The 15016-nt window shown below is 36.0% G+C and overlaps 1 protein-coding gene across 8 annotated transcripts in view; it reads left to right on the forward strand.

Annotated features, from left to right (window-relative positions):
• Positions 1-15016, forward strand: part of LOC136876309 (putative helicase mov-10-B.1) — a 481476-nt gene that overhangs the window by 129941 nt on the left and 336519 nt on the right. For all 8 annotated transcript variants that reach the window (XR_011018462.1, XM_068228374.1, XM_068228371.1 and 5 more), the window contains one exon: positions 14199-14321. Coding sequence is in view for 7 of the 8 variants with exons in the window: in XM_068228374.1 (XP_068084475.1) it covers positions 14199-14321 (123 nt within the window). In the remaining variant the exon portion in view is untranslated. The remainder of the gene's footprint in view (positions 1-14198; positions 14322-15016) is intronic.

Consider the following 15016-nt stretch of genomic DNA (forward strand, 5'->3'; position numbering starts at 1 on the left):
TCTTATGTGCTACATGGGTGACAAGCCCTGAGAATTCTTGTAGTTTCTCAGATGACATTAGGTGACAGCCGACAGTAGGTAACGGGCTACGAGAATTCTCGCTTTTATGCACCTCGTATTTCCTTGGTTATTGATGAAATTGCAGGCGAGATTAGGATTCCAAACGGTATAGTTGTGGAATATAAATTACTGCTGCATCTTCTTTCTTTATTTCTTTCTTTAAACCTTCATGTATTTAATAAAATAATGTCAGCTATTTAGAGCTATCTCTTGGAGCTCCAGTGCGGATATCAACATGGCACGGCGTATTCAGTTGGCTACTGATAATTGTACAGACCTGTTATAATAGGTACCGAGTGAGAGTGAATGATATATTTCTAATGATTAATGGCTAACACTAAATGGGGAGTAGCCATAAAGACAAATCCTTGAATACTTGAAAACAATGAGTAGGCCTATACGAATGGCACAAACAGGGCATTCATACTACACTGTGCTAAGAAAGAAAGTATTGTATTGCTTAAATTGCATAAATTATACCCAAAGTTCCAAAGGCTTCCCTTTTCCCACTTTCTTGATTAATGATATGTGAGACTATTCCAAATCTTGGGAGAATTAAAATATATACTTCTGGATGACAAAAAAATCAGAAAAGGTGTTGATAAACGATCGGATCTCCACCACCAGCAGGGTCAAGGAAAGAAGTATTTAAATTTTGGTCAGTAAGTAGTATTTTAATAGCCCCGGCTATTACAGTTAAAGAGAGAAGGAGAAGTAGAGCTGTAATAGCTACAGCTCAGATAATTAAAGGGGTTTGATCTAATGATATTCCTGAGGCTCATATATTAATAGTGAGTTTATTGGGAATTGTTTTGAGATATAAAACCTTTTGTTTGAATTGTACTAAAAGACTCTACAAAGTAGTATGAAATAAAATTTCACAGTATGTGTTCAATATCCACCATTCTATTATTGGGCCTCTAAGAAAAAGACTTCAACATTTGTGAGCAGTGTTGCCAAACTACTTGCTGGGAGATGCATGCTCTTTGAAAGAGCTCCGGCATGTGAGTAGCTGAACACAGCTCTGCATTCAATCATTCCAATTTGAACTCCACCAATATTTCAGTATGTGGTTAACGTACTTGGTGCATAGAATAATTCAGAATGGAGTTTTTAAGAATTCTAGGTAGATACTGAGAACGTGCAGTAAATGAACTGGGGTTAATTGAGGTATGATTTTAGGAGCCATAATTATCAAAATATGAAATCATTAATCATTAATATCACATTCTAATATTAATTTGCAGCATTAATTTTGAGTATTGAATGATGATTATTTTAAGAGTTATCCTTACACATCGTCCACATAACTGTACATTGTAAATTCTCATCTCTCCTCAACAAAAGTTGTACTTTGAAATTAGCACAGCTATTTTCTGCATCACTCAACTTGTAAAGATAAGAGTGACCACTTTTTGTTTCCTAGAAACAGGAACCAACCAAGGTTACTGGCTTAAATGACAGGAATTTTCAAAGCTGGTAAGGTGATTGTACAAACATGGCTAGATCACAGAATATTTCAAGGATTTACACTGAAAAATTGAGGACAGTTAACAAATCCTATGAAGAGTTGGGAGGACAGAATTTCAAACATTATGCAAAACGGTGATGCTGATCCGCTGGAATCTTTTACTTCTGAGGTTATGCAGTTCTTTGCAGATCAGGTAAATCAAAAACCTGGCCCTCAACATCCTGCTGTTAGCTATTACAAAAGTAGAAATTTACAATGTAATCGTAAATATGACCATAAAACATCTAGTAACCCACAGTGGAGATCTAAAAGGCAACTAGAGAAAAATAGAGCATTATGACTGAAGTGGCCCAGTATCATTTCTATAATCGGAGGCGGAAAATTGCTCACAAAATTTTTGACAAAACTACTAAGGCCCATTCTGGTAAAATTCCAATAACTATGATTTCGGATCATTTTGAAAAAGGACTTTTGGTACCGAAAATAACAATTCTCCTCTTTCTCTTATGGAAAAAAGTACTGACATACGTGCTGATATCACTATTTCAGTAGATGACGTCCATAAGGCATTAAAGTTGACACTTCACCAGGCCCAGATCATATTACAGTTCATGTATTACAGCACCTCAAGGTTAGTAAATTCCTGTCATTACTCATCAACACGATGCTTCATTTTTCCTACGTACCTACAAATCTCAAAATAATCAGAACAATTTTAATACATAAGGGTGGAGACATAAATGTTAAAAAAGAATGGAGAACTATAACCATATATTCCGTGATTAGGAAAATAACCGAACGAGTACTAGATATGAGACTGCGTTCATATTTCACGCTAAGTCCTCACCAGCCTGACTTCGTGCCATTACCTGGAACTCATGTCAATGCTTCCCTCATGAATGGTTGCCTCCAGGATGCAAAACTTTACAAAAAGGATTGTTGCGCATTTTTATAGACATCACAAAGGCATTTGACTTTTATTGGACATGAACATATCAAACGATCTCTCCGACAATATGAAATTCCTCCAAACTTAAGTAGACACTGTTCAAGTGGAAGCTGATCATAAGAAATCAAAACCCATTGAAATTAAGTGTGGCGTAGCTCAAGGATCCTCTATCTCACCATTGCTGTTTAATTTAGCAATCAATACTATAATACAAAATCTCACTGACCATGACATATGCCAACTTTATGGCTATATTTTATCTCATGATCTACCGCCATTATCCTCATTTGTTTTCGCAGATCACCTAGTCATAATTAGCAAAACCGAAAGTGATGCTACTTCCTTGTTAAATTTAGCCGAAAGCAGCTTTGCAGACATTGGTTTACATGTCTATCCTCTTAAAAGCAAATCTATAATCCAGAAGAAAGGAAAACTAACTGAAGGAAACGTAACTACACTCGAAGGATCAATAATCCTATCGATAAAAACAGACAATGAATGAATCCAGTATTTAGGAATTGACTTCAACAAAGAAATTTCTCTTGACAGACATAAACTAATAAGCACAGTAACTTTTGACTTAAATAACCTGGTAAGAACAAAACTTTCCAAACCAGAACAAAAAAATCAAAATTATTAAAGCATTTGTTTGACCGGGTTTGATCTGTCCTCTACAGTGTGTTCCCCTGACACAACTATCAAACGTCTTTCTTAAAGATCTGGACAAAATTATAAGTTGTTCTGTAAAAGAAATAATGATGCTGCCAGATGATACTCCAAATTCAATGCTGTATAGTGCCAGAAAGGTCAGAGAGATGGGAATAATGTGCACAGAATGGGAAGCTGGTACACAGCATTACAACATTTGCAATCGCTTACTATATATTCAGGATGTTCACCTACAATACGTAAGGAAGTTACCTGAAGAACAAGATATGGCACTCCACAGACTTGACATACAAAAAGAAAGTCTTTCCCCAAAGACTGATGGAAGAAAATTACGTGAAATTATGACAAATCGATCCTTTCAGTTGTGGTGGCAGTTGTTACATAAAGGAAAGGGAGTAGTATTATATTCAGACTGCCCAAATGCAAACTCCTGGATGACTCATAAATCACCTCTATCCTCTTCTGAATACATAAACGCAGTGAAGATGTCATGCAACCTCACCGCAGTCAGGTTGGTTCCTGGTAGGTCATTCAACACAACCCGTTGCCGCCAAAATGGCTGTAATGAGACAGAAACCCTTGGACATGTGCTGGGATTCTGCCAGAGCACTGAGCTAATGCGCAACCATCGCCACCATCGTGTAAGAACATTGATTGCTCAAGGCTTGAGACGGCATGGATGGGAGGTGCACGTGGAAGTTTACTGCATCATTACCGATGACTCTAATTGGAGGGTTGACATCATAGCCATCAACAGAAAGGACATTAAACCAATGGTCTTAGATCCCACCATTTGCTTTGAAAGAGACCTGAATCAGGTTCGGGATGTGGACCTAGGCAAACAAGCTATTTATGTTCCGTGCTTGCCTTACCTGTCAACAAAGTATAAAACACCTATTGATCAGTGGATTGTCAGAGGCCTGCTATTCGGAGCATCGACCTTCCTACAAAATTTGAAAGTTTCATTCTGCAAAATAGAGGAAATAGTAGTACAGATACTGAGGGACTCTCTACAAAAATAATTCACTTCCATCTATACCTGAGAACGTGATTGACGTTCTTCCCCCACTAACCCTGGAAAAAAGAAGATAACAGCAATAACGATTAAATTTCCACTTTTTTATATTTTTTAAACTTCATTGAAATTGTAACAGTATCCCGGATCTGAATGGTCACCCTCATTGGAGGACGGATTATTTAATTTCTTTAATAAATCTCTCTCTCTTAAAAATATGGCATGTTTATGACTAATAGAAGGAGATTTCTGAAGATGAATTGAAGAGAAATATTTGTGCAACCAAGTTAAGGAAATTGACTGGAAATTCACGAAGTAGAACTTACCTTATTTCATGGAAGAAGAACAAACTCTTTTACAATGAGGAAGGTAGTTTATTTCAAGATAAAAATGATCTGGATTCTTTTCAGTCAACTTTTTAACCGTCATCTCTCCGATTTTCAGAGCTACGGGAGTTCTTTTACTACCTTTGATTCAGGAATTGGAAATCCACAATTTCTGCTTTCTTCTTCTAATTATATTCTTAAATTATATATTAGCTGTCTGGATTGACTATTCGAGTCATGCCCTGACAAAGTTCTTTTTGCCACTGTCAAAACAAGCCATAGGACTCCTGAAATACGAAAATCTACAGTTAACTAATTTAAATTACACACTAAATACAAATTAAGCCAGCGTAAATACTATTAATAGAAATGCATCCGTACAGCATTCACACTAATTAAACAGAATTCCACACTCTTTTCTTATTTTTTAAACTGCACTTCCAAGAGATTTGGATGAGAGTACCAGCAGTGCTAGGGAGCAATGTAACAGTAGTCATGTGACTAGCAGAGACTAAACTCTGGCAACAGTGGGTGGTTGATATAAAAACCTAAACAGATCCTTTTAATGGTACTGGCTGAGCAAACTGCTTGAATATTTGCCTTCTCGCTCACTCCGGAACTGTCAGAGCCGTTCTCTGGCCAGCCCCACATTAACAATGTATAAGCATTTTTGCTATTTATACAGGGTGTATCTAAATTGTACAGACAAAAAAAACTAGGGATGCTCTTAGTGTTATATAAAAAACGATGGTGCAATCGGATTGGCGGAGAAAATTTTTATTTTCTAGAAAGTTACGTTACTTTGTTACTTCCGGGCGCGTGATTCAAATTGACAAACTCACCATTTTTGCTGTGCCAGAGCGCAAATTGCTGCCTGCTGCTGTGCTTCAGGGAAGGGAGGGGAAGTGGGGTGTATGATTGATGGAGACAGAGATAATGCTTGGTACCAGTGTGCAGGTTTCTCATTTGTATAGCGCAGTCACCTCCCATCCCCAGTAGGCAGTGTACAGTTTTTTCTTTGTTTGTTCATATTAGTTACTAAGTTTGCAGTATAAATTGTTGAGAATGGCTCAGTTTTGGTGCACCAATGAAGAAATTGCTGATATGCACCGAGCCAATGGCGCAGCAAATGGCAACGGGAGAGAAGCTGCACTGATTTGTTTCCAGCACCCTAACCACCATTAACCTCATCATTCCACCTTCGTGTCCATTGGCAGGCGACTGTGTGAAAGAGGGTGGAAGGAATCCCTCATGTATCAGTAGTGTGCACATTTCAGCATCAGTTTAATGTCAGTATTTGGGGTTTGTGGCTATTTACTTGGGCCGTATGTTCTTCCTCCTCACCTGAACGGTGATGAATGCTACAGTTTCTTGGTAGAACCACTGCCTGGATAATTTGAACTTGTTCCTCTGGGTATTCGGCAGCAAATGTGGCTGTATCGCAATGGCGTTCCACTGCATTTCACTCACCACGTCAAACAACACTTACATGATCATTGTCCAGGGAGATAGGTAGGTCTTGTTGGGCCAGTTAAATGGCCTCCACACTTGGCCGATTTAACTCCCATGGACTTTTCTTGTTACGTGAAAAGATCGAAGTAGAAGCGGGGGGACGGGTGGAATATTGAAGATTTACTGTAATCAAACCATTGGGCATATTGTTTCTTTCATTCAGTATTTCATTCCTTTTACAGTGTTGTGGGTAAAGGAATGCATGATCATGTGCTGGCTGCATTGCATCTTCATGCATGTAAAATAATAAAGAAATTCAGACCAATAGACGAGAGGAGAAATGATTGGGTGGATTCCTTGACTGCCAAGTGCATCTTAATTACTGTATGTTCTTGTACTGTGTGTACAATTATGGCTGCTTAATAAAGAAACTGTGGATATTAGTTGCAAAAGACAAGGACGATATTCTGCGCGAATCAAACTAAGAAAGTAGTGCATTCACATGGAACATTTATCTCTGTCTCCTTCTATCATAACCTCACTTCCCCTCCCTTCCCTCAAGCACAGCAGTGGGCAGTGATTTCCACTCTGGTACAGTAACTATGGCAATTTCATCCATTTGAATCACCTCCCTGGAAGTAACAAATCAACCTGATTTTCTCGAAAGGAAACATTTTCTCTGCCAATCTGGTTGCATCATCACTCTTTATGTAACACAAAGAACATCCCTGACATTATTTTGCTGGTATAATTTAGATACACCCTGTATATCCTTACTTGTGCCTCATGGGGACATAAAGTAACATACACAGACATAGAGAGTTGAGAAATAATGATTTATGACTAACAAAAATGAACAGAAATAGTGTACTTCTGTTTAATTGTACTACAAACTTTAGGATTAACTATTGCAGAAGGTTAAGGTGATTATTTCAGTGTTTGTGGAAATTATTCAACATCTGTGGCTTGATATCAGAAGAAAATGTCAGTCAATGATGTTTCTCTATAAGCTGGTTAACAATGAAATAGACAGTATTGATCTAACTTGTCAACTCCTACTGTATGCACCTAGAAAACTGGCAGGTAAATTTAGGAATTTGTTTTTCTTGCCAATAGTTAACACAAACAAACATGTAAATTCACCCCTATACAGAATGATATCACTGTATAATAAATTGCGTGCTCTGAATATTTTATTTCAAAATAAGAAATCCGAATTTTTGAAATCTTGTAAGCATTTATTACACATAATTAGTTAGATGAATGAGGCCATGTTACCGGTCTTTGTTTTGTTTTTATTCTTCTTTTTATTGTATTCTTTATCTTTATCACGGCTGTTATACTGTAGTTAGGTAACTCTTTATTTCATACCCTATTTTGTGATTATCTTATTTCTTGTATTTTTCTATTTATGTTTTATAAGATTAGAAGTTATGAGCAAATATTGTAATTGGGCTAATACCTGTATATTTGCATTCAATCAATCAATCAATCAATCAATCAATCAATCAATCAATCAATCAATCAGCAATGACTGGACCGAAGTCTTCAGCAGACCTTAGGAGTACTCTGATTAATGGGGTTGTAAATAAAGGTTACAGATCTTTTCATCTGGTTATGAGAGTATTTAGGAGTTGTACTAAGATGTAAAGGAAAGGGCATATAAGTAATTGGTACAACCACAATTAGAGAATGGTTCCAGTGTATGAGACCCACACCAGGAATACTTTAAAAGATTCAAAGGCTAGCAGCATTATTTGTCCTTGGTGATTTTCAACAAAAGAGTAGTGTTACAAAAATGTTACACACTCTGGGCTGGGAAGACTTGGAAGTAAAAAGATGAGCTGCTTGACTTAACAGTATGTCATAGGTAATAAAGTTCATATTATTCTGTATTGAAGATCAATATAATGTAAAACAAAAGCTGAAGGTTTCCACCTATTCAATACTATTTATTGTAACCTTAAAAAAGTTACATATATTTGTTGAAACTAGTTTTGGTCTTGCGAGAGACTATCATCAGTCAAAAATCAAAAGTTAAGGCAAGACATGAATTAGAGATAAAATTTATGAAGCAATCGTGTGTTGTTGATAATCAGTGCAAGACAAGTAAAGATTTGGATGTTAGATACTCATCACGATCACACGTCTTGTAAGTTCTGTTTTCTTCCAATTTGAAGAATGCACTTCACAGAAGACCAGGTGAAACACTTGAAATACTAGCACTTGAAGAATTTTCTTGAATTCAGTTCGACACAAAGAATTTTCTTGAATTCAGTTCGACACGAAGTGCATTCTTCAAATTGGAAGAAAACTGAACTTACACAGGACATGTGATCGTGACGAGTGTCTAACATCCAAATCTTCAATCAATCAATCAATCCTGATCTGCATTTAGGGCAGTCGCCCAGGTGGCAGATTCCCTATCTGTTGTATTCCTAGCCTTTTCTTAAATAATTTCAAAGAAATTGGAAATTTATTGAACATCTCCCTTGGTAAGTTATTCCAGTCCCTAACTCCCCTTCCTATAAATGAATATTTTCCCCAGTTTGTCCTCTTGAATTCCAACTCTATCTTCATATTGTGATCTTTCCTACTTTTAAATACGCCACTCAAACTTATTTGTCTACTAATGTCATTCCACGCCATCTCTCCGCTGACAGCTCAGAACATACCTTTTTAACTAATATGCCAGGATAATAACTTAAAATGTGAACAAAACATAACTGTGGGTAACAAATTAATGGTGTTTTAACACAATTAAAACTTGTCGGCCCTATTCTATCTAACTTAAACATATGACCAAAACTAAAATGGATCTTCTTCCTCTATCATAAGTCTTGGGTAAAGAGGATAGCCAACCAGGCAAAATACTGTTTAAATAGGTATTTCAACTTTAAGGTCAAGATTTATAAACTAACAAAAGATATAGCCTTTTTAAAACAGTGTCTAGAACTAAAATTGATCCCAAAGTTTTTGAAGCCTACACAGCGAAAAAACTTAACTAACCAAAGTTTGAATAGAGTTCAAAACAAAGTCAATGACATTTTGTTAAGAACTGAAACTAAAGCATCATATAAAAAGAAGACACTTTTAAATCTGCAGTTATATAAAGTTCATTTAGCGTTAGCTCAGGATTTACATCCGTTAGAATGGAACTCTTTCCAACTACACGTAGACAATAAATTTATTGTTTTATTGGATAGGAAGCAAGCTACTCTTGACAAGCAAATATCCCAATTAAAAGCATCTCAATTATGGTTTCGTAAGCATAGTTTAGACACGCAAAAAGCGGTTCCCTGTCAGGACAACACACCTACAGTAGTTAATTTGACAGATGTTCAGTTCTCTGAAGAAGAGATGGAGATCTTGAATAGAGGCTTAAAACTACCTGGCCTATCAAGAAAAAAAGAAAATGGACATTATCAGTAGAGTAGCTGAGATCTAGGCTAACATTTCTAAACTCCCTTTGCAGACACAAAATGATACCAGATTTGAAGTAAAAAAGAAATTACCAAAATTAGCGGAAGAAATAAACGCAAATTTTAATTTCAACCACAAAAAATTAATCAGGAACATAAAAAAGAAAGTAGGCAACAACAACATTATAGTCACAAAAGCAGACAAAGGAAGGTCCACAGTTCTCCTAGATCAACACACATACGTTCAAAAAACAGAAGAATTTTTTAAGGAAAAAATTTACACAATAGTCAACTAAGATCCAACCGCAAGAATTCAGCGAAATCTTAAAACTCTAATAAGAAGTTCTAACTTTCTTTTCAATGAACAGGAACAACAAAAACTATTTAATATGAACCCTAGTATTCCGACAGGCAGAGCCTTACCCAAGTTTCATAAGGAGGATAATCCAATACGCCCTATCATAAATTGTAGAAACAGCCCCACCTATAATGTATCAAAATTCATTCACGGCTTCCTAAAAAACATTACGTATTCAATAATAAACATCCCTTAAAAATTTCAGGTAACTTTTGCGAAATTCTAAACAAGTTAAACCTGCGACCCAATCACACAGTGTGCTCCTATGATGTTGTAAATATGTACCCAAACATCCCTACCAAAGAAACTGCAAGAATCATCAATGATAATATTAGTAAGATGGAAATTGAAGAATTCCTGAAGATTTTAAATTTTGTCTTCAACAATAACTATTTCTCTTTCGGTGGAAAGTTTTACTAGCAAAAAGGCTTAGCGATGGGCGACCCCCTTTCTGGCATCCTAGCAGACATTTATATGGATACAATAGAACACACAAAAATTATAACACAAATAAAAGGCGTATGTTTATGGGTCAGATTTGTAGACGATACTTTCATAATTTTTGACAAAGATGTCACTAATAGTGACGAGATTTTGGAGTCCCTAAACAAAATTGAACCCAATGTTAAGTTTACTAAAGAGGACGAGGTCAAGAATTCCTTAAACTTTTTGGATTTAACAGTTACATGCGGACATAATACCTTCGATTTTCAAATATACAAGAAACCTACACACTCTCCCTTTAACTATTATGAATTCATCCCTATACCCCAAGTCCCAATAACAAGCCTCTTTCTATAATTTAATTTGTAGAGCCTTTAATTAAATTCCTCTTTCTCCCAACAATTTAACAATTGAACTGAAATACACAAGGAATCTTGCTCAACTCAGCAGGTTTAAAACTGATATGGTAAACCGTTTAATTAATAAAATCAAAATTGAATTGTCCACTAATCTCGTCCCAGACAAACCTAAAAAAAAAACTAGTTTCGCCACATTTACATATAATAACCCAGCCGTCCATCAGATTGGAAATACTTTAAAGAAGCACAAGCCTTCAGGACAGTCAACACAAATCAAAACATATTTTTTAATCACAACAAGGTCAATTACAATAGCAACCATTATTCAATATCTGGCGTATATAAACTGACATGTACACAATGTGGTTTTTCTTACATCGATCAAACTGGACGGAGCTTTCACACGAGATATTTGGAACATTATAATGCTCAAAAACACAGTACTGAGTGATGAGCCAACATTTGAGAGAAACGGGCCATCACTTTACATCCATAGTAAAAGATCTTACCATCATTAGAAGCATAGGTAAAGGGAAATTAATGAACGAACTGGAAAATCTACACATCTTTTTGGACCAGATCTATAATAAAAATCAAAATCTTAATGATGTCAGTGAAATTAAAAATTCTTTGTACGAATTAACACCTAGAGTAATTAATATCGTGAATTGAAATCAAAACAAAATCCCTCAATTATTTAAATCTCCACACTCAAATGCTTCGTCCACCATGCCAAATGTTAAGCCCGCCCATATCGCTTCTAGAAACTCCCCTCCAGCAATAACACATATGTCCATAGACCAGCCTACCCCCACTCTCCCTTCATGCCCCGCCCCTCCATTACCGCACCAATACAACACCAGGAGCAGAAATGTTAATAAGACAGGCACTGCTGGAACAGACAGGTCCACCTAGTATGAATTGAACAAGTAAGTCATTTTACAGTTATGAGGTGTTAGTTTAATACATTTTGTCACAACGCGTGCTCTAAATTGTTAATTAAAATTACTTTTTTACTTCATTACAGATAATCTTAAGATCGCTTCCAAAGACCAAGCAACATATCCACGGGAATGATGTTCATACAAGACTGTATCAAGTGTCTAGGGTGTTCCTTCTCAATTAAGCAGCAGCCTAAAAATAAGAAACAGCCTAATATTGTACTCTTTACAATTCCTTGTCGTTACATAAGACCCGAAAGATGCTTACAGTTTCATTCAAAACAACGTTCTTGACCAGTCTATATATAACAATCAGTTTTATATCTCCACTAGTGTTTGAGAACACATTTCAACATTAGTTACGTCAAGAACATGAAAATGAAAAGTTGGGTAAAATAAGCCCCTGTATCAAAATCCTCTTTTCTCAAGACTTATGTTAGAGGAAGATCATCCATTATAGTTTTGAACATATTTTTAAGTTACATAGAACAGTGCTGACAAGTTTTTAACTGTATAAAAAACACCATTAATTTAAATTTATATTTTCATTCACAACAATCTTGACCAGCCTACAACTAACAATCAGTCAATATTCTAAAGGCTAATGCCTTGTCGATGCAACCACTCTTTTCTTCCATTGGCTGTTCGTTTCAGTTCCATGTAATTGACACAACCTAACCTCTTCTTGATGTCGTCCAAATACTTCACCCTAGGTCTTCCTCTGCCTTTCTTTCCCAGCACTTTCCCTTCAAGTATGTTAGTGATGAAGGTATTGTGTCTGATGACATGTCCAATAAATTTTAATTTCCTGTTTTCCATTTCATTTAAAAATCATCTCTCTTCTTTAACTTCCCTTAAGACTTCCAGGTTGGTTTTTCTTTCCGTCCAGCTCGTTTTGGTTATGTTCCGCCATATCCACATTTCAGCAGCTTCAAGTCGATTCCTTTCTAATTTACCCAGAGTCCAACTCTCACTTCCATACTGAAGTGTACTCCATACAAATGATTTTGCAAAGGATTTTCTGACATCTATATTCATGTGTGTGCTGGTCAAAATGTTTTTCTTGCTCATAAATGCCAGTTTTGCCAATGCTATTCTTCTCTTTACTTCCAGGAAGCATCTATTATCCTCTGTTATCATACTACCAAGATAACAGAATGTTTCACCTGATCAATTCTGACGTCATCAATTTTTATATTGGTTTTAATTTCTTCCATATTTTTCCGTACTACCATTACTTTCGTTTTCCATTTGTTTACTTTTAATTTCCATAGTTTGAGTGCCTGAGAGGACTTTCAGCATTCTATTCATGTCTTTTTCTGAGTCTGCAATTATTACGATGTCATCTGCAAATCTGATACAATGTATCCTTTCATCATTGACTTTTATTCCTTTTGTCTTCTCCTTCATGATCTGAATAGCTTCCTCAAAATAAATATGGTGATAGAGGACAACCTTGTCTAACTCCTTTCCTAATTGTGTCCTTTTCTTCTACCTGAACTAAGAATCAGTTCTAAATCTCCACTTGTGGTTGACAACACATTCTGACATTAGTTACGGTACGTCAAGAACGTGAAATGATATAGGAGGGTCAAATGAACCCCGGTTTGTAATATCTTCTTTATCCAAGACTTATGATAGAGGAAAAAGATCCATTTTAGTTTTGGACATATGTTTAAGTTAGATAGAATAGGACCGACAAGTTTTGTGTTAAAACGCCATTAATTTGTTACCCACAGTTATGTTTTATTCACATTTTTTTAGTTATTATCCTGGCATGTTAGTTAAAAAGGTCCCCAGCCTTGACCTAAAGGTTGTCTACAGGCTGCAGATGCCCAAATAATGGGTGAAACATGTACCTGACCTGATAAGTCTACATAAATTCATGTAGATTCAAACCACATTAAACGTGGAAAGTATTGAATAGGTGGTTTTATTAAATTATCCTTGAGATTCTATGCCTAGCATCATCTTCAATACGGGACAATAATGAGAGTTGTTACTTGTACTTGTAACATACCACTTAGTCGAGCATCTTTACTTGTCTTGCACAGATTATCAACAACACAGGATTGCTTCACATTAATTTTATCTATAATTCATGTCTTGCCTTAACTTTTATTGATTTTGACTGATGATGGTCTCTAGCAAGACCAAAACTAGTTTCATCAAATATATGTAACTTTTTTAAGGTTACAATAAATAGTGTTTAGCTTTTGTTTTACATTCAACAGGATGTTCCAAGCTGTCAGTGGAGAGGTGGCATGAAATTACATTAGTAGACAAAATAAACTTAAGTGGAGCTTTTGAAAGTAGGGCAGATTATAATATGAAGATAAAGTTGGAATTCAAGAGGACAAATTAAAAATTGGCTAGTACAAGTGGCACAATTATCTTGACCAAGGCACAATTTGATAACTGCCCCTCTTTGGATTGTTTCTTGATTTTGCTCCAGCTTTCATCTCATAGCCATGTACAGGATACAGCATTAAAGCTTACCATTCTTACCACCACCAATGAATATTTTGTATTAGTATAATATTTTATTGTTTTATCAGTTTGTTCTTGATGTTATTAAGTAGCTTCACCCCGACCCTTTCCTAAGTACTGTAAGTATAGTTTACTGTTCTTTCCTTCCTCTCTCACATCTCTGTTGTTTTGAATGAAATTATTTTTTGTAATCTTTACTTTATTTGGGATGTGCCTTATTCTGTAATTTTTATATTTCAAAGGCATGTACTCCGCCGTTTGACTGACTTCGAAATTCCCGATGATCATGTTGATATGTTTGATCACTGGCTTGGACCTTGGCCTAACATGTCAACAGATGGATGTGCTGAGCTCTTCCATATAATGTAAGTATTAGTATTGTTACGGGAATACCCGGGGAGCAGAAAGAGGTTAAAGAAGGTGCCGGGGTGAATGGGTCTATCTACAATATCAAAATTAATTTAAAACTTGAACTGAAGGTTATATTTCTTTTAGAATTTCAAACTTAACAATTTTTCACTGAATAAACATAACAATGAAACATCAGGTACAATGACAATTTCATAAATTGGAAAATTCAAGATTCAGACCTTGACAATTCTGGGCTACAAGCCCCTAGGTTACAAATTTACAATTGAAAGTGGTATTATTGAGTTAAGGGCAGAAATCCCCTAATTCAAGAGCACTTGCTCCCTGAATTACAATATCTAGTTTCCCAAAGGCACACTTTACTGTTACAAAACTTTGAAAAAGAGCTAACAGGCTCTCAGTTTTCCCAGCCTACTCAAGGCAACATTACATGAAAATCTGACAATCTCTAGCCTCTCAAGGCACTCTTTACAAATTGAAATATTATTACACAGAGGTATCTCGTATCCAGCCTACAGGGCCTTTGCGAAAAAAGAACAGGATAAATAAACGGCCCGAACACAAACTGAATGGAGGCGAACGCTGCGCTCCAGATAATGAAATATTAAAACCTATAGGGCTCTCGACCGATGAAACTGGGGCTATTCCCAAACTACTGAGGTGGCTCGAATGGAAATAACTTTAATACATT

The sequence above is a fragment of the Anabrus simplex genome, chromosome 6, assembly GCF_040414725.1.
Source record: "Anabrus simplex isolate iqAnaSimp1 chromosome 6, ASM4041472v1, whole genome shotgun sequence".
Taxonomy (NCBI): domain Eukaryota; kingdom Metazoa; phylum Arthropoda; class Insecta; order Orthoptera; family Tettigoniidae; genus Anabrus; species Anabrus simplex.